We start from the raw sequence: 21,959 nt of genomic DNA on the forward strand, positions 1-21,959 counted from the left end.
TTTATGTGATTCAGAATTTGTCTCCCTGATGTTCCAGCAGCTGGCTCGTGGTGTGAGACTATTAAAAACAGGACAGTGAATGGCGGTGAGAGGTGAGAGCCGAGCTGAGCCGAGCTCTCGCAGCTCTCTCTCTCTGGGTGAGGGTAGGATGGTTGTGTGTGTGTGTGTGTGAGTGTCATGCTGTGTAACTGTGTAGGCAATGTGGGAGACAGACTGAAACAGAGTAAAAAGAGGGGTGGGTGTGATGACAGTAGCTCAACTTGTTGCTTCAGCCATTACAGTTCCCTTTCACAGCTCAGTCTGCCCACTTCAGCCTCTCCTGCTGGTGAGGCTGCAGCATTCCTTACATCTCTAACATAGCTGTGCTCATATGCTAAATATTCAAGTGCTGTAAATGGCCCGCAGGAAACCACTCAGCTGTCAAATGGCTGATTTTAGAAGAAGCCGTCCTTCTTTTTATATTTGCTTTGTAGTTTTTGAACTGGAAAGCTGGAAGTTGCACCGGCGTTCAAACTGTGGTGCAAATGAAGAGATGCACAGGAAACTCCTGCTCTGTAAAGTTGCTGACACAAGTGCAGCGTGCTGCGATGTGCTGCGGCAGGCTCAAGTTCAGCCGTTCAGAGCAGCAGGTGGAAGTCCTCCTCGAGAGAGTGTGTGTCACCTGTGTTGTGTATGCACAGTGTTTGAAGAAGCCTGACCAGGTAGAATATACCACAAATACAGGCGATAAACTAAAGATCCCCCTCCAGACCTGTTTTAAAATGAATATAAACTACTTTGAATAATAATAGTGTGTCTGATATGGTTTTTCCACAAAAGAAGTTATTTTTTAAAATCCTGAAAACATCATCTACTTCTTCTCCCTCCTATAATTATTTTTGATTTCCAAAGTTTAACTGCTAGACACAAGATGTCTCCTTCTTCACTGTAGTCACCTCTCAGTGTTTGTGCACTGGAGGCTTCAAGTTCCCACATCACACTTGTGTCAGTTGAATACTGGACCAGGATTGGCCAGGATCTGAACTAGTTATGATGTCACAAATCATGCTTGTAGGCCCGCCTCTTTAAAACTGAATTTTCAGTGAGCGCAGAGAAACTTTCCACTTCCAGTCAAATGTCAAACATGAATCATTCTGCACAGTGAAGCTCAAACATGCAACAGTAGGAAGAGGAAGAGGAAGAGGAAGAGGGACACCTGAATGAATGAGAGCAGAAAAAAGGAGGGGGTGGTCACCGAATGGTCTGATGAGAGTGAATGTTTCGATTATATAGCCTCATAAAACATTTAATACTCATTATTATGAAGCACTATTTTTGGTGTTCCTCACAGAAGGGCACTTTTCCAAATCTCCACTGGTGACAGCAGGGAATGCAGAGGTGAATACAGCCTTAGAAAATAACAAAGCCTGCGTCGACTATGGCTGTAATGTTGTTGAATTAAAATATTTACGAAGGGAAATGAAACCATCACTGACACGGAGCCCCGAATTCACCCATTCTCAAACAGAAGAGTTAGAATATCATATAATACAAGGGCTCAGGAGACTGAGCTGGTCTGGGTTAGGGTTAACGCTTTATCCTCTTCATGTGCAACAAACTTCTCACATTTTAGTTCACATCCTCACTGACCACACAAGGTGACCCCAATTCTAAAAAAAGATAGATGTCCTTTTCTTTTCTTTTCTTTTCTTTTCTTTTCTTTTCTTTTCTTTTCGACGCTGTGACATATTTTACAGATTCTCTGCATACCTCTGTGTGCGCTTATTTAGTGCATTATCCTGCCTGACAAGTGGAAGTCGCTCATTAATTATCCCATTCAACACGGCGAAGACTTTGCTTTGAAGAGAAAGGAGAAGGGAAAAAATACTACCACCAATATTACAAGTTAGCAAATGGTGAGAGTCACTGAAAGATCAGTTAGTAACATTTGTGTGGGAAGCAGGGATGTGTGAAGACAGAGGCTTCTGAGAGCGTGTGTGTGTGTGCGTGCATACTGTATGCATGCAAACATATGTTGAGTTTAGAGGTTCTGAAATTACGCTCGGCGTTTGAGCGAGTGCAGAGATTTACATGTGTCTGTGTCTCTTTTGTACATCATGTAATTCCTCTTCATTGTGACAGCTCTGTATGAATATGTTGTCAGCTGCTACGCCCCCTGCTGAGCCAATCCTGACTCCTTCTGTCTGTGAATTATTGAACATCCTGGAAGGAGAGACAAAGAGGGAGAAGGAGAGAAACATTCTTGAACACGCAGACACAAAACAAACACAGATCTCGTGTAGATGTCTGCACTGGCCGGACTTTTTCGTGCCCTGCAGTCTGTGGCTGTTGCATGTATCACTTGGTGTAAATGAGCCATGACGTTTTTTTTGTCTTTCCACATGTCTCCACTGCTTGCTCCCAGCACACATGCAAACACACACACACACACACTGTCCTGAATACCCACACACACGCCATCCCTTGTTCCCAGAATAGCAGTGTTGCCCCACACTTGACAGTGTGAGCCGTAAGAACCCCTGCAGATCCTTTGCCATCAGTGTTTTCCTGCCATGAGGGAACATTGCTCAGTTAGGCATACACTGACCTCCTGCCTCAGCTGCAACCAGCTCCTTTGTCTCTTCTTCACTCCCACACTGTGCCGTTTATCCCCAACAGGGGGCGCTTCAGTGCTAATATCCATGCCGTGCCCCCTTACTCGTGCCAACTCCTGCGCCTTGGCACTGCTGCCTTTGTCAGGCTTATCTGGTGTTTATCTCGTATGTGTCCCCGGGGGCACGGCGAGGATTGGCACATCCAGGACACATCCAAACCCACCCTCCTCTTCCTCCTCCTCTACCCCCACCCCCCCTCAACTCCTCTCTCAGCACAACACTCGTGCTCTCTTTGTGTCTGAATGGAAGGAAAGCACTCTGGGTTGGTAACGGATTGCATCAGACGCTGAGGGGAGCGAGAGAGAGAGAGTTACAGGGATGCAGAGAGAGTGTGAGAGAGAGGAAGAGCAGGGAGGAGGCTCGGTGTGTGTGCGGTGGGGAGGTGGGGATCAGAGAAGGTGGGGGGTCGTAAATTAATCATCACTGTAGACGGCTCAATGGATGTATTAGAGTCTGTCTCTCTCATTAGCTCAGTCAGTTCCGTGCATGCCAAGTGCAGTACACAGTATATTTGTTAATCTAGGTGCTTTTATTTGCATTAATGGCTGTATACTCATGCATAAATAATGTTCATATTTTATAGTGTAACAGAGCCGTCCTCTGGTACTTGACCATGAAACACAAACAGGTTGTATGGCCTGTTCAAACTGCTCTCTCCTCTCCTCTCCTCTCCTCTCCTCTCCTCTCCTCTCCTCTCCTCTCCTCTCCTCTCCTCTCCTCGGGGACCAATGACATTGAGATATTAGCCATCTCCTAGGCAACAAACATTTGGTGTTAGGCCACATCACAAGGTCACAGAATCTCCAGAAAAAAAACGAACAAACAAAAATATTGAAAACATTTCCTCTTTCCTCACCCCTTTTCCTCCACTCTCCACAGTTTACTGTATTGGGCATTCAGCTCCGAATAGATAGCTATTCTCTTCTATTATAAGATAGCTTGTTTATTTTTATTTTTTTGCATAACTAAAAATAGCGCGGCAAATTATATATATGCAGGGGAGGAAGGAAGCCTGGGGGCTTGTACTAAGACCTCCCTAATATGAAAGAAAAAACTTAAATTCGATCAAATTTAATCATGAAAATAAAAAAAAATATGTTTAAATAAAAATTGACAGCTGACCTTATTTTGCTCATGTTGGTATATTTGGTTAAATCTTTCCCCTGGTGCTTTCAGGGGCTTTTAAAAAAACAAAAAATCAGGAAGTCACATTTTCTTCCACCTCATTTAGCCTTTGTTCTTCATCCTCATTCAGATGCTAATGAATTCATAGTTTGGTATATTTAAAAAGATTTTACAAAATGACAATCTTTAAAGCTTAAATAAATACTTGCCTGGGATGTGATGTCAGTTAAAAAATAGATTTTTTTTTTTAAACTTGCATCACTGAAAAAGGTTATGGATGTAAATGTGTAAAACAGCTGATGAGTGATTGGTGTAAGATCCCAGATGTGGTTTTGGTCTGAAGAGTTTCCTCTCGCTTGGCTTAGAAGTCAGCTGATGACCAGTTACAAAGGTGACTGACAAGGAAAATGCCCCCGTGAGTGGCTGATTGATAGATGGAGAGTTGCGGAGTGACTGGCAGACAGATGGATGAGGTTAAATGAATTACTGACTGGATGAATGGTGGACTGATGGACTGACTAAAATACTCTGTGACTGGCTTCTAAAGACCGGATGTGAAAAAGGCTCCAGTAAAAAGTTAAAGGGTTTGGATTTAGAGCTTTAGGATGTAGAAGGAGTGTTTTTTTTCTTTCAGCCAGTTGAATTCTTAATTAGTTTATGCAGTGTTTTCACTGTGTTTTTCCATACTTCAGTCAGTAAATACTTGTTTGTGGCACCATTAAGGAGAAGACTTCTCCTTAATGTGAGAGACTCGCTCTTGTAATCACTCCGCCGTCCAGACTTTTGTTTTGCAATTAGCTGCTTCTGCACACTTGAAGCTAGACAGTCCATTCAAACATGAAGATGTGCTCTTTATAATGGAAGTCAATGGAGGGAACGTTCAAACCTACTTCTTTGAGAGCTCTTCGTAATTCTTCAGATTACCGTGATCATGTAATTTCAAGTGTTCCAGAAATCTTAAATACTAGATTTATGATTGGAGGTATGAGATTCTTTCAAACTGTGTCAGCTGAAATGTACGTGTGCCACTTTTAATGCCATTGATTCATTTTCACCTGTAGTAAAAGGCTTTTTCAGAGAATCCACTGTGTTTAAATACAGCAGCTTAGTCTATGCAGTGGCTTATTGATTGACTACATGCACTGTGAGCCATAAAAATATTAGTGTGCCACAGGGAGATGATGCAGAACAGTATCTGATGTTTTTCACAGTTGACAGCATAATTACCTTTTTTTTGCACTTTTAAGTTAAAAGTTGAGGAGTTCAATCCTTTCATTCACGAGCACCCTTGTTAAATATTTGTATTACCGACATATTTGCATTTTCTCCTGAAACGTGTTGTTCTACGGTCCTCCCTCGAGGCAAAAAGCAGAGACATGTGATGTGTTATCCCCCCCATCTCTAATGCTACCAGGTAAAACCACTGAGAGGGAGAGAGGGAAGAGAAAAAAGCCAAAAAGATCAATAGAGAGGATGGTGATACATCACAGCAACAACCTACCAACAGATCCTTTACCTCTTTTTTTAATTACACTCAGATATGAGGCTGAAAGCCTGTGGTGGCTCGCACTGATTTTCTTACTGAAGTTGGCTACTTAAGCTTTTCCGCTTGGCAGCGTTTGTGTGGGAATAGCCCGCTGACAGCGTATTCCCAGTCAGTCTCTGCTGTCCTTCAGGACTAACAAGAAATCTTCAGTTGCAATAGACTGATATTTCTTTTTTCCGAGCTCCTCGTGCTCATAGAAAGTGCAATGAGTGGTGTCCTTGAGCGTGGCGCCTTTTCATCGGGAATCCACATAAATAGTTGGAGCAGTGTTTGAGCGCAAACATTGTGATAGCAACACTGGCTAAAGCCACCCACTTGAGGCCACTGAATAATACATCAAGCTCACTACATCCCCCCTTCTGCTCTTGTTAATACGGTGTGTGTGTGTGTGTGCACACGGGAACATATGCACACACCTGCACAAGCTTGCAGTATTATGCATGTTTTGGTCGGATTTGTTTGTATGGAACAAACTTATTGTGCCGGTGTGGTGAAAGGACTCTCACAGCATGTGTATACATGCTGCTCACAGGAGCTTACAAGAGGGTAAACATCCTCCTCTACGCTGGTCTACACACAGCAGAGCAGTGTCTACACTCGTGTGTTTCCAAGAGATGTGTTCAGATTGTGTAGGAAGGGTTAGGCAGCCACAAGGATGAAGATAACTCATAATAGTGCTGCTGTGGTGGCAGACAGAGAATTTAAGGTACAGATTAAGGAGATTAATCCCCCAGATTTGAAAGAATCTAAGAAAATGTTATCAGGCCTGCTTAGTGCATATGATTGTAGTTTATGATATCTAAACACAGTTATCACATCATGGGCTTTGATGCCTCGAATCAGTGGAAACAGAAGCTTAGTGTGTCTCGCACATGCTAGTTTTACTGTTTATTGCTTTCTTCCTCCTTTAATCTAATCTCGTTTTATTTTTTTTCCCCCCACTGGGTTAGACATGAGAGCGTCCCAGCAATCAAGATAACTGTTGTTATTTTGTGTGCATGTGATTGTGCACACAGATGCGTGTGTGTCAAGCCCGTGATGCATGTCGGACATTAACCAGCTCCCCTGCTGGCTGGCTGGTAGCATGGCGATGGGGCGGAAAGACACATGTTGTCACAGGAGCCCAACATGGTCGCTTTACCTTCTTTTTCCGGTGGCATTCAAACATGCATGTGATGCATTCTGCATACATGTGTTGACATGTTGTTAGAATAGCTGCAGGTTCTTGTGGATGCATTTGTCGTGCACATGAATACCGCATATACACATTTTGCACATACATGATAACCTGAATTTATGCTGTGAAGGCTGTTATATAAGCTTAGGCACATACTGTACATACAGAGTCAATTGAAATGGACACACACACACACACACACACACACACACACACACACACACACACACACACACACACACACACACACGTGACATGTCTGTGTGTTCTCCAGCTCTACATTCCCTGATTGATTTCACCATAAAATTGTGCTCAGTAGCCACCCATTAAAACTCTGATCTCATCGATATGTGTGCAGCAATAGCAGTGCGTGGCACTGAATTATTCACCTCCTCCTCTTTCTCTCGCACTCCTTTTGCTCTCACTCCTCATTTTACACTATATCCTTTCTTTCCTTGTCCTCCTAATTTCCTCTCTATCCTCTTGTTTTCCCTTTTCCTCTCAGTCTTATTCGTGCCTTTCCTCAATTTTTCTACCTCTAGTGCTCCCTGTCTCCATCTTCCTCTATTGCTGTCTTTCTTTCTACTCTGCTCTTCTGCCTCTCTTCCTCCTCCTCTCACTCTTCTTCTCCTTTTTCTCAACCTCCTCACCCCCCCCCCCTCCGTCTCCTCTCTCTATCTCTCTCCAGTACTGTCAGCCCTGAGGCGAGTCTCAGCCATCACTCCTCTTCATTTATTAATACCTGTACTCATACAGCCCAGCACACACAGCTGCCTCACATCTCTGTCCACTGCTCTCTCTCTCTTTCACGCACACACACATACACCCACACACGCGCACGCTTTCCAACTGCACAAATGTCCCCGAGGATGCAAGGAGCCCAGTGTGTCCACACACTCACACCCGCTTACTGTGCAGAAAAATGCCCTTTGTAAAAGGACAGGGAGCATCAATCTCCCAGCTGCGTCAGCCTACAGTTTGATGCTCTTTTTGTAGTGCTGCTTTTCCCTGACTTGCATTTAATTGCACTTTATTGAAGCTGTAATAGCTCTTAGGTCATTATTGTTGCACATTAGTTATTGCTTAGACTGATTGCTTGTTTAGTTTATCAGTTGTGATTGTTTACCCGACGGAACTTTCCCTCTCTACACATTATTAAATGACTGAAATAATCTTCATCAGGAGCCTTTTTGGGGGCTTCTCTTTGTAAAACATGTAAAGACTTAATTGCGAGCACTGAGCTTCATTATTCTTTATCAGCACACAGTAATTCCAGCTGAAATATCAGAAGTGTCCAACACTAATGCCGTTGGATGGCTGTCTGATTTTAAGGCAGGGAAAAAGAGACAAGAGTACAAAGAGAGACGATTTCTAACAGCGATCCCCTGCTATTTGGCCCGAGCTGCGGTTTTTACGAGGGGTCTTAAGGGAGTCATGTTTTCTGTGCACACATCAGTCCTGATCAGTATGCACACATCTCATAAAAATATATAATAACAATATAAACAGAATTGTCAACGCAAGAGGGAAATAAATCCTAACAGCTGCTTCATTTCACAGCCTTATTTAGTCCGTGCAGGGCTGTGAGCAGAGAGTGTGACATGGTGAAATACATTCACTTTGTCAGTCAATCAACCCATTATCAGCGGGCCTTTGAAAAAACATAAAAAGGACTAACTCACTCATCTTAAGTGCCCTCAGTCGCGTCTGTCTGTAAAGGTAAATTGCTTTATGACGAATCGGTGCAGACACAGAAGTGGAGCATTTATGCTTTTCAATAGACCGGTTAAATATCCTAAATTATGACTGTTTGTGCATATGTGCATGGCAGTTTGCTGGACTGGTACTCTTGACTTGCAGCTGTTCCACTGAGCTTCCCCACACAGCTATATATAGCTCTTCATATGCTGTAATGATGCACTGAGGACAAGGTTGGAGGGCAGTGACATTGAAAGCATTTTGACTCATGTTGTAGAGATGTGAATTGTGGAGATGATTGATTGAGATAACTAGTGCTGTGTATATGTCTGTGTGTGTGTGTGTGTGTGTGTGTGTGTGTGTGTGTGTGTGTGTGTGTGTGTGTGTGTGTGTGTGCGTGTTTGTCGCAGGCTTGTGCATGCGTATGTATGCGCTTTAGCGCTGCTCTTCCTCCTGTGATCATGAAGACCTGTCTCCAAACCACCTGTTATGAGGGTGTGTTTTTTCCTTCCCCCCGGGGAGCATCAGGCATGTTTATGAAGCAGAGAAAGCGGCCTCTTCTCTCTTTGGGTGCACTCAGCGCCATCTGGAGGCCGTCACGGTCAACGCCGCAAGATATTTGGCTCCCTCAAGACTGTGTTAAGCTCTGCCCATGAGTGACTGTGGAACTGGTCATTTTATTGAATTTGACCATCCATTACAGCTCAGATGGAGGTCTTGCTCCCTCAGGGCAAAGGAGATATTGCATAGGCAGCAGGGTAATCACAAGGAGATTACAGTACCTGCTGACTTTATTGTCATTCTGATATATATAATCCAAGCTGGTAAGGAGCTTTATAGATTAAAAATATACATCAGCAAAGCCATCTTGGTAGTTAATGATGTCCAGCCCGCCCACTGGTATATAGATTGCAATAAGGCCGCAACAATTACTCCTCTGTGATTAAAAAAAGAGCAGCGCATGACGAACTGTGCCTGGGCTGCGTAATAAAGAGAGCGCTGCATATGTAAACATGTAGTCACTACAATCGGTCATAAGCAAATGAGGATTTATACCTGCAATAAGGAGCCCATGTGGGAAACCATGAAGATGATCAATGTAGGTGGAGCTGAGCGAGGCTTTTACAAAGACACATTCTGAGTGTGTTCGCTAAATTGCTGTTTGGAGAAAAACACTCATCATCTGTCACGCCGCTGCCTGAAAGACCGGCGTATCCGTGTTGTACATTTGTTTTTCAATAGCTGTGATTTATGGGTTTATTTAATCTCAAGTTTAACATCATTAAATGTAATTTTCATTCCATTTGAATCTCACTTTAATTAAGTTTACCGATGTGAAGGTACGTGTAATTAAATTAAAGAGAGCTCTTTCTATCGCTAAAGCACGCGCAGAGAAGATACACCACAGCACGTTCCTGCGCTGTTTCTGCTGCTCTCATCTTCTGAAGCCTCTCCGTCTTCTGTCCCCAGTGAACACCTATCATGCTCCTTCTCCTTCTTCCTGCACGGGGAGAGCAACGTGTGCACCAGTGTGGAGATCGCCCAGCACCAACCTGCATACCACATCACGGAGCACCACATCCGCCTCGCACAGACCGCCATCACACCAGTGCAAGGTAACGCCACAAACCCAGGGTTTTTTCTCTATGGCTTATGTACACAGAACAAATCAGAAATGATGTTCATTAAGCATGGCTGATAAACATGTACAATACAACATCACGAGACGTATTCACATCCTCTGCAGTGATCCTGAGTCCATACGGTCTGAGCGGCACTCTGACCGGTCAGGCCTACAAGATGAGTGACCCAGCGGCACGGAAGCTGATGGAGGAGTGGAGCTACTTCTACCCCATGGTGCTCCAGCAGAAAGAGGGCGGTGGAGAAAAGGAAAAGGAAGACACAAGCCAGGCCTGTGATCGCAACGGTCACGTGGCAGTGGAGGTCATCGTAGGTATGGAAAAAGTCAACATATCAGCTGGATTTAGGAGAGCGTGCAGTCACAGAATTTACTGCTTTATGGAAAAAAATGTAGCCTATCCACTATTGAGACATTTTCTTTTCAGCGCGAGAGCAGCATTAAAAGCACATTAGACCGCAGTGATGCGGCTCTACTGAATCAAACAGATTGTATCAGGGTAAACCCCTTGAGATGTCTCATTTTCAAGGGGGTCCCACAACAAACACTCACAAGAACAAACAGAAAGCTAAACAATACATGATAGCGCTACAGAAAACATGTGCAGCCTGTTTTAAGATTAGAGAATAAAACATTTTTAGATAATCTAAATGAAGAACGAACGTGTGCAGGTAAACTATTCCCATGTCATTATTATTATTACGCTGTATTGGTCCAGCAGCTCTTAACTGACTGGCAATACATGAACCTTTTTTTTTTTAAATTATGCTTTATTGTAATTAGATTTTGCATTTCTGATTGAGTTTCAGTTGTCTAAAACCTTTTCCAACCGGCATGTTCCCCTGTCTGACACCATTTTCCCATCCTCTAACCTCAGAGTTGATCTAAATGTCTTCCCTCAACTAAGAGGATCCAGGGGGCATGTTTAGCGATCATGTTGGTGAAATTGTTTTTTAATTGGAGTCTGTCCCAATCAATAGCAATCAGATCATTTATAAAGACTGATTCAGCATTCATACACTGTGTGGGTACACTGTGAAACATGTATAGCCACCACCTCCAGTGCATGTATCAGCTCTTTATGGCACATCATTTGGAGGTATTAGTGGGTGCTGTTGAAGTGTACTTTGGCTCCTCACAGTCTTTCTAGCACATCTCAGAATGGAAAAGGGGGAAATGGCTGGAAGGGAGGAGAGAGCAGGAAAAGACAGAAAGGGAAGATGGGGAAGTCGAGGTAAAAGCCCCAGGGAGTTATTCTAATAGCTTTGTCTAATCAGTGTGATCCCACAGCGTTGGTCTGACCTGATTATAATCAAAACTCCTATGGATACCAGTGACTTTTATATCTGAAAGGAAAGTCTTTGCCGCCTGAAATGATAGTGAGGAAGTGAAAGTGAAGGGATTTAAGATGATATGTTTTATATGAACAGTGAGTGAAAATCTGTCGTTACATTAATGGATAAAGTATTATACAGTAGCTACTGTATTTATGGCCAGTTTTCATAAATGTCTGGGATGTCTGTCGTTTTCTTCCTGACTGCTACAAATGGTGCTCATTGGTTGCTTCATAACAGTGAATAATCCTTTTTTGTCTTCTCAGGTGGAGTAAGGATGACCTACCCAGCTGCTTTAGTGCTGATTGCCCAGGGGGACCTTCCTGTGGAGCAGCCTCCACCTGTTCCTGCAGCTCAGGGCCTCAACAGGGAGCCAAACCACTGCAGCGTGCCGCTCACACCGCCGTCGTCACCGCAACAGCCCTGCTCAGGTAACAAAAACACACATACTGCCAATGCCATCTGATATAAACAGAAAGCAAATTAAAAAATGATTAAATACAGTAAAATATGTTCATTAATATCAATTATAAATTACATATATCAAATGATGGAGCTGCAAGCAATTAATGCATTCCAGCATTTTACCTACACTTATCACTGCAATTCAGATCTTTTCTTTTCCTCTTTTAAATTCAAGGTGTGCACTCATAATTTAAAGATGGTGCTTGGAGGAGATGCGAGATTGAGGCTAATTTTGCAAAAAATCTAATTGTGTTTTTTTGGAAATCCTGTGCGCAGTCCTGCATCATGACATCTGTTCCACCCTTCATCTTTTCAGCGGACAGTGGCTTTGTGACCTCCGTCTCCAGTGTGCCCACATCGGACAGCAGCATGGGGGTCGCCAGCATCAGCCCCAAGCATTCTGGGAAGAAGCTAACATGTCAGGTAGTCCATCAGGCCTGGAGGGAGTGCTATCTCAACCAGCCTCAGTACGTGTAAGTTACAGCATTGCTTTGAGTTTGTTTGCCATGATTACCTGTTGAAATGCAGTGATGCAGTTGAGCTGGCGCCCTCATGGACCTTTTTGTTCCCTGCAGATCGAATCAGCCGGCTGATGTGACGCCTAAGAAGGAAGTGCCAAATGGAATAACCACGTGGGACTTCAACGATCTGGGAGCGAGGGTGTCCTGCAGCTGCTCCAGGTACCACAGAGCTGCACGCAAGCTGTTCAATATCAGCGTTGGGCCTAAACGAACAGTATCTGAGCTTTGTGTTCATGACCATCACAAAAGACATGTTTATTTAAAAGCTTTTTGCATGCACAGTTAACTTTGCTGAAAATAATAATAAAAATAATGGTTATTTCTATGTTACTTTTTCAACTCAAAAAGAAGAGAAATATGAAAAGGAGAAATGGGGAGATTCTAAATACTGTGACATAAAGCAACATTTCTGTAATCATTACTTTAAAATCAGATTCTTTAGAGGGTTTTCATTAGTTTTTGTTTTCTTTTTTAACCTCTTTGACTTAATTGCAGGTTGAAACAGCAGAAGCTGAATCTGACAACTGCATCCACTGCCAACCCGCAGACTAGTGCCAACCCCGCTCAGTCCTCTGGCCCGTCATTATACCCCACCTCCCTGCCCAAACACAAGACCAGTGACAAGACAGAAAAGGCTGACAAACAGTCCAAGAGGCCAGCCACGATCCCCTTCCACCACCGCCTATCTGTCACACAGGAGACCCCTCTGGAACAGGACTCACCGGGAGGGCCCCAGCTCGGGGGTCTTGTGGCACTGGAGCCACCCTTGGAGCCTCTGGCTGCTCTGCCAAGCTGCAAGTATCCCAAACCCCTCTCCAATGGCAGAAAAGCCCCTGAGGCCCTTCTCCACTCGCCAGTGTCTCCTCTTCCACCCACACTCAGCCCACACCCCCGAGTGCAGGACCCAGAGGTCCTGGATGGGCCTGTGGATATGCCTGTCTGTCCGGACGGGCCTTCAGGGCTGGGGCTGATTGCCAGTGAGACAGCCGTGTATACAGCTCTGCTGAGGCAGAGGGAGAGTGGGGCCGGCTGGTGGAGAGGCTTCAGGACTCCAAGGACTGATAAGACTGACTTCAGACCCCCTGAACTCCCCTCTGATAAATTAGAGGAAGTGAAGACGGACACAGCCGCTGAGGGAGCTCCTCTGAAGAGGTAGGAGAGACACAACAGCAAGGTTTTGCAAAATGTTAGGTGCAGCTGGTAGAGGAAAGGCAAGGAGAAGCTAAGAATAAACTAGATCGAAAACATCACCAGTAAAAACTGGGGTAGCACCGGAGCAACTGTGTGTGACACATCCAATGAAAGCATCCGAGCTATTTTGAGATATGAGATGAATACACAAAAGAAAGTAAGCAAGACAGAAAGAAACTACTACTGCACATTATTTCATTGCACTTGTCTCTTTGTTGCCTCCAGACTGTACACACAGACTCTGAAGAGGTTTAAAATCTCAGAGGAGAGGGTGAGGGACCACATCCACACTTTGGGCCTGTTCCAGCAGCCAGGTGTGGAGGCACTGCGGGAGCCTGGGGACGATCCCTACGACTTTAAGGAAGGAGACATCGAGTACACTTTCCCCACTTCCAAGAGGTTAAAGGGTCAAGGGCGAGAACCCAGCAAGAAGATCAAGGTAGGATAACAGACACAGTTTAAAAACACTCTGCAGGAATAGTTAAGAGTCAGAAAACTATAGTCCAATATTGAGCATGGGTCACGTGACTACTTATAGCGATGAGCCCACGGTGAATCATGACCGGAGCTCATTGTTTTGGTTTTCCACTCCCGACTTCACTGCTTTGATTTACTCTCTGGTTGAAACCAAAAACAGAGCAAAAAAAGAGAGTGATTATTATAGACTACATTCATCAGTTGGCCAGAAACACGACTCAATAAAACGCTGATGTTCCTTCGTGTGTGCTGGATACGTAAATAGGCAGCAGTGTGTTGACATGTTAGCCGTATCACCTTTATGGTAACATGTCATTGTGTTCACAACTTGTTTCTGCTGCCCCATAGTGACCCAAAAATTAGTTGTTACAGGTTTAAATAGAACCTGCGTAAAATGCACCATTGTAATTTATGCACAAATTGTGATTTTTTTGAGTTTTCAATGTGAAATCCTTCCATGGCATAAAAAGTGACATTTCAAGGAGCATTTTGTGTAAGTGCAGAATGCACACATCTTTTTTATATAATCTTTGTTTGACAGGGTGGCTCCTGGATTTAGATTTTGTGTTTTAATTCTTCCAGCAGGGAGATGAAATCACCAGCAATGGAGCACTGCCTGATGGGAAGGATGCTATGTCCATTTTTAACTCGGCTCCAAAATCAGGTGGGACGCAACCACCACCGTCAACATCAGATGCATATTCTACAGCATACTGAGCTCAATCCATACGTCAGAGTGCAATTATTCATGGGTGCTTTGCTGTTGTCCTAAAGTTCTCTGTGCGTTTGTTTAGATGAATCAGGTCAGGATGATGGAGCTGCCAAAGCCAACCCTTCTCTGACCCGAGAGAAAGATCTAGTGGTCAACATCTCTGATCTAGACAACATATTTGATGAAGATGAGGAAGAGCTGGGGGTGAGGCATCATGATATGCACACTATATTCTTACATTTCTTTTGTTTTTTAACAAACAGCTTTTAAGATATACTGTCTGACTCTTTTTTAATGAGCACAAGATTAAAGTAACAGCTTTTTAGTTTAAAGATTTAGTTGAACTACAGGTGCTGATGTTAGGTATTAGTATAATTCTCTCATTATCCACTTTGTATTAAACAGGTCTGACCCTCTAATCTTATGTGTAATAATTTGTAGACTGTTTACCCCAACCAGCACTCCACCAAGGTTCCAGTATCAACAGAAGATCGCCCTCTGGGGAAAGAAGGGAGAGTTGCAGTACCTTATCCATCAAGTGAGTATTTAGTTCTTGGATCTTGATGAAATGTATATTTCCTGCACCCATACTTTTTGTATAGCATCATTTTTGTAATGTGTTGAAATGATTACACCTGTGTGAACAACTTTTTCTCTCTTCCTCCTCCTCTTCCTCCTCTCTTACTCTTTTTTGGTCTCCTTTCAGCAGTCGCAGACCTCCAGCGCATGTTTCCCACCCCGCCTTCTTTAGAGCAGCACCCGGCCTTCTCTCCCATCATGACGTATCGTGACACGCCGAGCCAAGAGCCCCCCGCGCCCAGTGGAGCAGCCGACCACCTGCCACCTTTAGCCTCCACCCAGTTTACTGAATACAGGATGGAGCTTGAGGACGGCATGCTTAGTCCCCGGCAGGAGGATATCAAGGTGAGGAGGAATCCTGAATTGATCTCCAATTAACAGCACACATAGCAGGCTATTTAGCTTTGTGCATCATGTGTGAAAGCATGAAATTAGAAAATTACACTGAAGCATGAGAAGAGGGACTTGGACTAGTTAATTACTTTTATAAAATTACTCAAATCCATTTAAAACTCTCATCGAAGGAAAGTCATTACAAGGACTTGTTGACTGACTCCTGAGCAGCTGGACAGGCTCACATATCATGTTGGAATTGTTTCACTAATACCTGTAGCGCGCTAATTAGCTATGTCTGTGTTATGAGTCAGACATCTGTACTGACTGCAGGCTCTGTGAGCTGGGAAGTGATAATTATAGTAGAATGCACTTAGTGGCCACTATTAGGTACATCTGCTCATTAACACAAACAACAAGCTGCTCCAAACAGCAAGTATTGTTTGTGCAACTCAATGCATAAAACACACACACGGGATTAAAAGGTTCAATTTAGCTTAGAATAGATAGGAAGGAAGCAAGTGAATGACAGCTGAGTGTTAGCTACAGATGTAATAGATTTTCTTTGTATTGTACTACAGCCTCTATCGTTTATAGGTGTATAATCAACATCTATTGAGCGCTGGTTGATGTGGAGACTGTGACTGAGACGCATGCGTGATCCCTAAAACTGGACACTTGAGTCTATAAATGTTACAGATCTTGCTTTCTTTTGTGATATATTGATGGTAAAGTTAAAATATGGCAGAAAATGTTTAAACCTCTGGGTAATGCATGTGGAATGTCTCAAAAGAAAACCAACATGTACTTTATGCTACTGCAAGAATCAGCTGTTTCCTCGTTTTCCTTGCCATAGAGTGCCTCTGTTGTTGGCAAAAACTATTAAAAACACATTAATGAGCCACACTGTTGCATCCCGGGTCACACATACATTACAATGAACAGGGGCACTGTAGTTTGTTTTGGAACGATCCCACCTAGACCTCCCTGCTGTTGTAAATACTCACCATTGTGCTAAATGTGTATTGATCCACAGCTAAAAATAATCCCTGACAAGAGCACTATTCACCTCTTTTTGGAACTATTTACAACTTTAGAAGCAAATTTGAGGGGCACCTAATATGTATCAAATACAGTAAAATTGTATCTCTTTAGATTTTCCCCATTAATGATTAACTTATATTTTTCTGTAATGTCTTCTCCATACAGCCACAAATAGGCTCCTCCATGTTTGCTCCGCTATCCTGCCTACCCAGCCAGAGTCTACCACCACTCAAGATTCCAGAGCAATGCTACTATCGTCCATCCTGGGCCCTCCTGCCCAAAATGGAGCATTTCCCAACGGCCATGCATCCCCAAAATAACACTTTCATCAGAGACGGTTACACGTGAGTAGCAAGCTCTTGTGACCAAGGGATCTTTGATGTTTATAAAATTTTCTCATGCTGTTATTTTTAAAGCTTTTGGTAAAGCTTTAAAAAAATATTGTGCAGGAATATGTGGCCCTGAAGGATAAACATGCATGGTTGACTTTTTAGCCTCACTACAAGGAGTGCTGTATGGCAGGATTTTGCTCTGTTTGGGTGTGAGGAGCTGCATGGCCTCTAAGAGCTGCTGCACAGACGGACTGATCCTGTTTGTCTCTCTGACTATTTAGTTTTTGTGTTTACAGAAACATCCCCAGTGTCAACGCCCTTACAGACCAGGAGTACGGCCAGATGAGCGCCACCACTGCCTCCGTGAGCACCACTGTTGGCATCCTCCCATCTCCAGCCACTCCCCGCTTCTCTGTGCCCACTCCACGAACCCCTCGTACACCACGGGGCATTAACGCTGCAAGCTCTGGGCAGGGTTCAGTGAAACAGGATGGTACTGAGCTTAGTTCACCGGTCTCCACGCCCTCCACCAGCCTGCCTCTTAGCTCTGTGGAGCCCCTCGCTCGGCCAGGACCCTCCTTGCCTGAGGCTCACAGCCTGTATGCTATCCTCCTGCTCTCGGACTCCGTCCTCAACGTCTTCAAGGATCGCAACTTTGACAGCTGCTGTATCTGTGCCTGTAATATGAATGTCAAAGGAGCAGATGTGGGGGTGTACATCCCTGATTCCACTTGTGAAGATCAGTACCGCTGTATGTGTGGCTTCAGTGCCATTGTGAACAGGCTACTCGCCCATGGCACAGGCCTCTTCCTTGAGGATGAGCTGGATATTTATGGTCGGACTTCTGAGGTAGGCCGGGCGGCTGAGAGGAGGCTGGCTCTTTGCCGGCGGGACCCAACTATGGGAGACCCCAGGGCCAAGAAGCCCCAGGACGCGGCCCCTGCCTCTCCACTAGTCATGATCCTCCTGCAGGAGCAGTGTTCCCAGCCCATTTCTTCCCTGGCATCACTGCATCTCCCCCTCAGCTGTTCCTGCCATGGCCGCAAGGGGGCGCTGCTCCAAAGCTGGATGTCTGAAAAGCAGTGGGCGGATGGGAGTGACGCCTGTGTGGAGTGTTACAATGCCTTGGAACAGGGGCTGCAGTATGTGGATAATCCCACAGGAGGGAAAGTAGATCCAGCTGTTGTCAGAAGTACCGCTCTTCACTCCTGGCCTCACACCAACGGTAAGAGGCATGGTTTGGCTGCGAAAGAAATGCACGCCATAAAAATAACTCAATGCATCCTTCCATAACAGTGTGTAATAAACTACCATAAACAAAGCCCTACTTTACAGTTCAGAGAGGTTTTTAGGGAGAAAATTGTTTTTATTGATTCCTTGCTGTATTTGTTGTGTCTAAACTATCTATTGTCTTTTATGTGTGTTAGTTTCTTTTGTGTATAATCATGTTAACGTGTGTGCATCTGTTCATGTATCCTTTGTGTGTGTGTGTGTCTGCCACTCTCCACAGTGGTGGACATGAGCATGTTGTCGTCCCAGGATATGGTTCGTATGCTGCTGTCTCTGCAGCCTTTCCTGCAGGATGCCATCCAGAAGAAGAGAACAGGGCGGACGTGGGAAAACATCCAGCATGTTCAGGGTCCACTCACCTGGCAGCAGTTCCATAAGATGGCTGGAAGAGGCTCCTACGGTGAGTCAAGACACTCTTCGTTTTTATGCAGAAAGCCCTGTCTTAATTTTTTTACTGTATATTTCCCGGAATACTACAAATGTTTAAAGTGATAGGATGCACAGAGAAGTCATCATTAGATTGGAGCCAACAAAAAATGCAACTATTTCTGTTTATCAAAGGTTCGGAGGAGTCGCCGGAGCCCTTGCCCATTCCTACAGTGTTGCTGGGCTATGACCGTGAGAGAGACTTCTTGGCATTGTCCCCTTTGGCGTTACCTTTCTGGGAGAAGTTGCTGCTGGAGCCTTATGGGGGGCAGCGGGATGTGGCGTATTTGGTGCTGTGTCCCAACAGCCCCTCTCTGCTGGCTGCGGCCCACACCTTCTTCCAGGAGCTCAGTGCTGTTTATGAGGTGGGAGGCCACATTCTGAATCAGACTCATGGTAGAATTTCAACACAGATGTTTAGATAAACGTTTCCAATGAGAGAATGAACAGCAGCCCTCGCTTGGTTTTCCAGACTTGCCGCCTTGGGAAGCACCGTCCTCTGGCCAAGGTGTCCAGGGATGGACTCGTGCGTGTCGGGGAAGAAGTGGAGGCAGAAAAACTGGAGGAGCTGGACGTGGACCAGTGGTTGACTGGACCCTGGGCTGGACAGCAGCACACCGACAACCTCAGCAAACTTAAACTCTATGCTTATGCCTGCAGGCAGCAACTTGGTGAGGACATTCATATGGTCTAATCTAATCCTGTCTAATCTAATGTATCATATCCTCTAGACACTTCTGTTGCACTCTATTCTAAATGTACTTTCTTTTAAATGCAGGTCCCCAGCTGTCAGCCCTGCCTTTAGACAGCAGTCTCCTGCTGCCTCCCAAAGTCCAGCCTCCCTTAAACCCCACATCCTCAGCGCAGCCTGCCTCCTCTGGCCAGCCTCAAGCTTGGGGCCCTGACGGTGAACAAGCTCCAGGCACTGCCAGTTCAGGAAACGCTCCAACCCCGAGTGGAGCCACCTCAAACCAGACAGGGGAGACAACCCAAGGAGCCACCAGCGATTCTAAAGGGCCTTCTAGCGCCACACCACCAGCCAACACACCAGCAGAAAACCCTGAACTGTAAGACCCAAGTTACTGGGGAAATGATCTTCAGTTATCTTCCACAGATTTGAACTAGTGCAAGTAAAGTACCACTTCTTCACTCTCGCTCTCTTTCAGCACCTCTGAGCAGTCTAGAATCGGCATCCCCACTGTGGCCGACTCAGTGGACAGCCACGCCAACCCACCAGCTATCGTTATTTACATCGTGGATGCTTTCCTGAGCTCAAGTGGAGCAAGAAATGAAGGGGGAGAGGAAGAGGAGGGTGACGAGGTGGAGGCAGGTAGCATTTGGCTACTAGGGCTCCTTCGTTGCTACACAGAGATGCTGCAAACTCTGCCTGAGACGATGAGACCCGCACTGGTGCTACAGGTGGGAAAATTGAAAGCGGGCAGACTTAAACAGAATTCAGTCTTGCTCTGGTGATCATCATCTTTTCCCTCCATCTTAATGCATGTTACTTAGGTGGTGCCGTGCCAGTACCTCCTCCAACCAGCCAGTGGGGAGAGCCATTTATACCTGCAACATCTGCGCTCCCTGGCCTTCTCCTGTTACTCCCAGTGCAGACGTCTGCTGCCCCAGCAAACACACATCAAGTCCCTGACAGGCTTTGGACCAGTGTCCACTGTCAATTCTGTACTTAAGAGTCCAGAGGTATGCATGAAAAATCAGACTAATTTCTTTGTAGGCAACTTTGATCATATTTTGTTGAAAAGTACGCCTATATTCATTCACTTTTCTTTCCTCCTTCAGCATCCCAGCCCTCTGCAGCTGTACTCTCCCCCCTTCATCCTGGGTCCGACCCGTCCCAAGCAGCCAGAGCAAGGGGAGATATGGGCAGAGGTCCCTCCCAAATACAATGTGCTTTTTGTTGGATACTGCCTATCACATGACCAGCGCTGGATCCTGGTGTCCTGCACTGACCAGCAGGGGGAGCTTCTGGAGACGTGCATTATCAACATTGATGTACCCAACAGGTGTGCACAAGTTTTTATGGTTTCTGTCCTTTTCACATGTGGAAAGAATGTATTTTGCTTGATTTCTGCGTATTTCATTGTTTTTTCTCTTCAGAGCGCGACGGCCCAAGGTTTCAGCCAGGAAGATGGGACTACAGAAGCTGTGGGAATGGTGTATTGGCCTTATCCAGATGACCTCAATGCCGTGGAGGATTGTGATTGGTCGATTAGGCAGACTGGGGCACGGGGAACTAAAAGGTGAGTGATGTCAGTTCAGAAGAAACCAGGCATGTCTTGATGAACCAAAACTTACAGATGAGTGATGTTCAGATATATATAATCTGTTTTGTTTGATTTAAATGTGGCTAAAACATGACTTCATAATCACCATAATCACTTTGGAAACATCTGTACACATGTGTGCTTCTTGTCCTTCACTCCTAATACATTTATTTTTATTTATTTATACTTATTTGTTGGAATTTCCCCTCATGGGACCAATAAAGGAATATTGAATCCATACAAGGAGTAAGTAGGGCCACTCAGCTTAAACTGTCACTGCATTTACTCGTAAAACCTCCTCTTAAAAACATTGTTCTATCACTGATGTTTGCTTTGGTCTCCTTTATCTTCCCTAAAGAATTGAGATATGTGAATGAGATAAAAAGAATTGGAGAATGACTCACTCTGCTTTTATCTTTTCCTCTCTCACACACCACACCGTCTCTCTCGACTAGACTGGAGCTCACTCCTTGGGGAGCATTCACTCCATTCAATAGGGCGCCAGCTAAGGGAGGCTTGTCGCATGTGTGGGATCTCGGCTGCTGACTCCCCCTCTATCCTCAGCGCCTGCCTGGTAGCCATGGAGCCACAGGGCTCCCTTGTGGTCATGCCTGGTTAGTAGCCCGTCTACGCTGCGAAACTGGTAGAGGATGGCAGTAACGTAATGATGGTTGTGACTGTGGTGGTGCTTACAGTTATAGTGATAATAATGTTGGATATTGCAGGACTCTGGTGTCGTATTGTTTAGTTTTCCACTGACAAAAATGACAGTGACATGGACTAAATATATAATGAAATGCTAATTGTGCAGATGTACATGTGCATGTAAATTCTTAAATAGCATCTTCAAATAATAAAGAAATAATAGCACATTAATGTGACATATTTTACAGCTAATTTAAACACATATTTTTACTAAACCTGCTGTTTCTCTATGTGTGCGTCCAGATGCAGTGACCATGGGCTCAGTGTTTGGCCGCAGCACTGCTCTGAACTTGCAGACCTCGCAGCTGAACACGCCTCAGGATGCTTCCTGTACTCACATCCTTGTCTTCCCAACCTCTGCCACCACCCAGCTGGCACCCAGCTCCTACCCCACTGAGGACAATAACGGTAACGACCAGCAGGATA

At 44.8% G+C, this 21,959-nt stretch overlaps 1 protein-coding gene across 5 annotated transcripts in view; it reads left to right on the plus strand.

Moving 5' to 3' along the window:
- The window catches only part of LOC139348562 (mediator of RNA polymerase II transcription subunit 13-like), a 78,880-nt gene that overhangs the window by 52,351 nt on the left and 4,570 nt on the right, over nt 1-21,959 (plus strand). Inside the window, exons 5-27 of one of the 5 annotated variants that reach the window (XM_070988787.1) lie at nt 9,671-9,816; nt 9,948-10,154; nt 11,440-11,604; nt 11,955-12,111; nt 12,214-12,318; nt 12,655-13,311; nt 13,576-13,789; nt 14,410-14,491; nt 14,622-14,743; nt 14,981-15,077; nt 15,246-15,463; nt 16,661-16,839; nt 17,124-18,052; nt 18,338-18,517; nt 18,679-18,908; nt 19,016-19,214; nt 19,322-19,610; nt 19,710-19,962; nt 20,056-20,244; nt 20,344-20,567; nt 20,662-20,804; nt 21,284-21,442; nt 21,777-21,941. In XM_070988787.1, coding sequence (XP_070844888.1) covers nt 9,671-9,816; nt 9,948-10,154; nt 11,440-11,604; nt 11,955-12,111; nt 12,214-12,318; nt 12,655-13,311; nt 13,576-13,789; nt 14,410-14,491; nt 14,622-14,743; nt 14,981-15,077; nt 15,246-15,463; nt 16,661-16,839; nt 17,124-18,052; nt 18,338-18,517; nt 18,679-18,908; nt 19,016-19,214; nt 19,322-19,610; nt 19,710-19,962; nt 20,056-20,244; nt 20,344-20,567; nt 20,662-20,804; nt 21,284-21,442; nt 21,777-21,941 — 5,309 coding nt within the window. The remainder of the gene's footprint in view (nt 1-9,670; nt 9,817-9,947; nt 10,155-11,439; nt 11,605-11,954; nt 12,112-12,213; nt 12,319-12,654; nt 13,312-13,575; nt 13,790-14,409; nt 14,492-14,621; nt 14,744-14,980; nt 15,078-15,245; nt 15,464-16,660; nt 16,840-17,123; nt 18,053-18,337; nt 18,518-18,678; nt 18,909-19,015; nt 19,215-19,321; nt 19,611-19,709; nt 19,963-20,055; nt 20,245-20,343; nt 20,568-20,661; nt 20,805-21,283; nt 21,443-21,776; nt 21,942-21,959) is intronic. The other 4 variants (XM_070988788.1, XM_070988790.1, XM_070988792.1 and 1 more) reach the window with 4 other exon arrangements.

Source organism: Chaetodon trifascialis, chromosome 20, assembly GCF_039877785.1.
Source record: "Chaetodon trifascialis isolate fChaTrf1 chromosome 20, fChaTrf1.hap1, whole genome shotgun sequence".
Classification (NCBI taxonomy): domain Eukaryota; kingdom Metazoa; phylum Chordata; class Actinopteri; order Chaetodontiformes; family Chaetodontidae; genus Chaetodon; species Chaetodon trifascialis.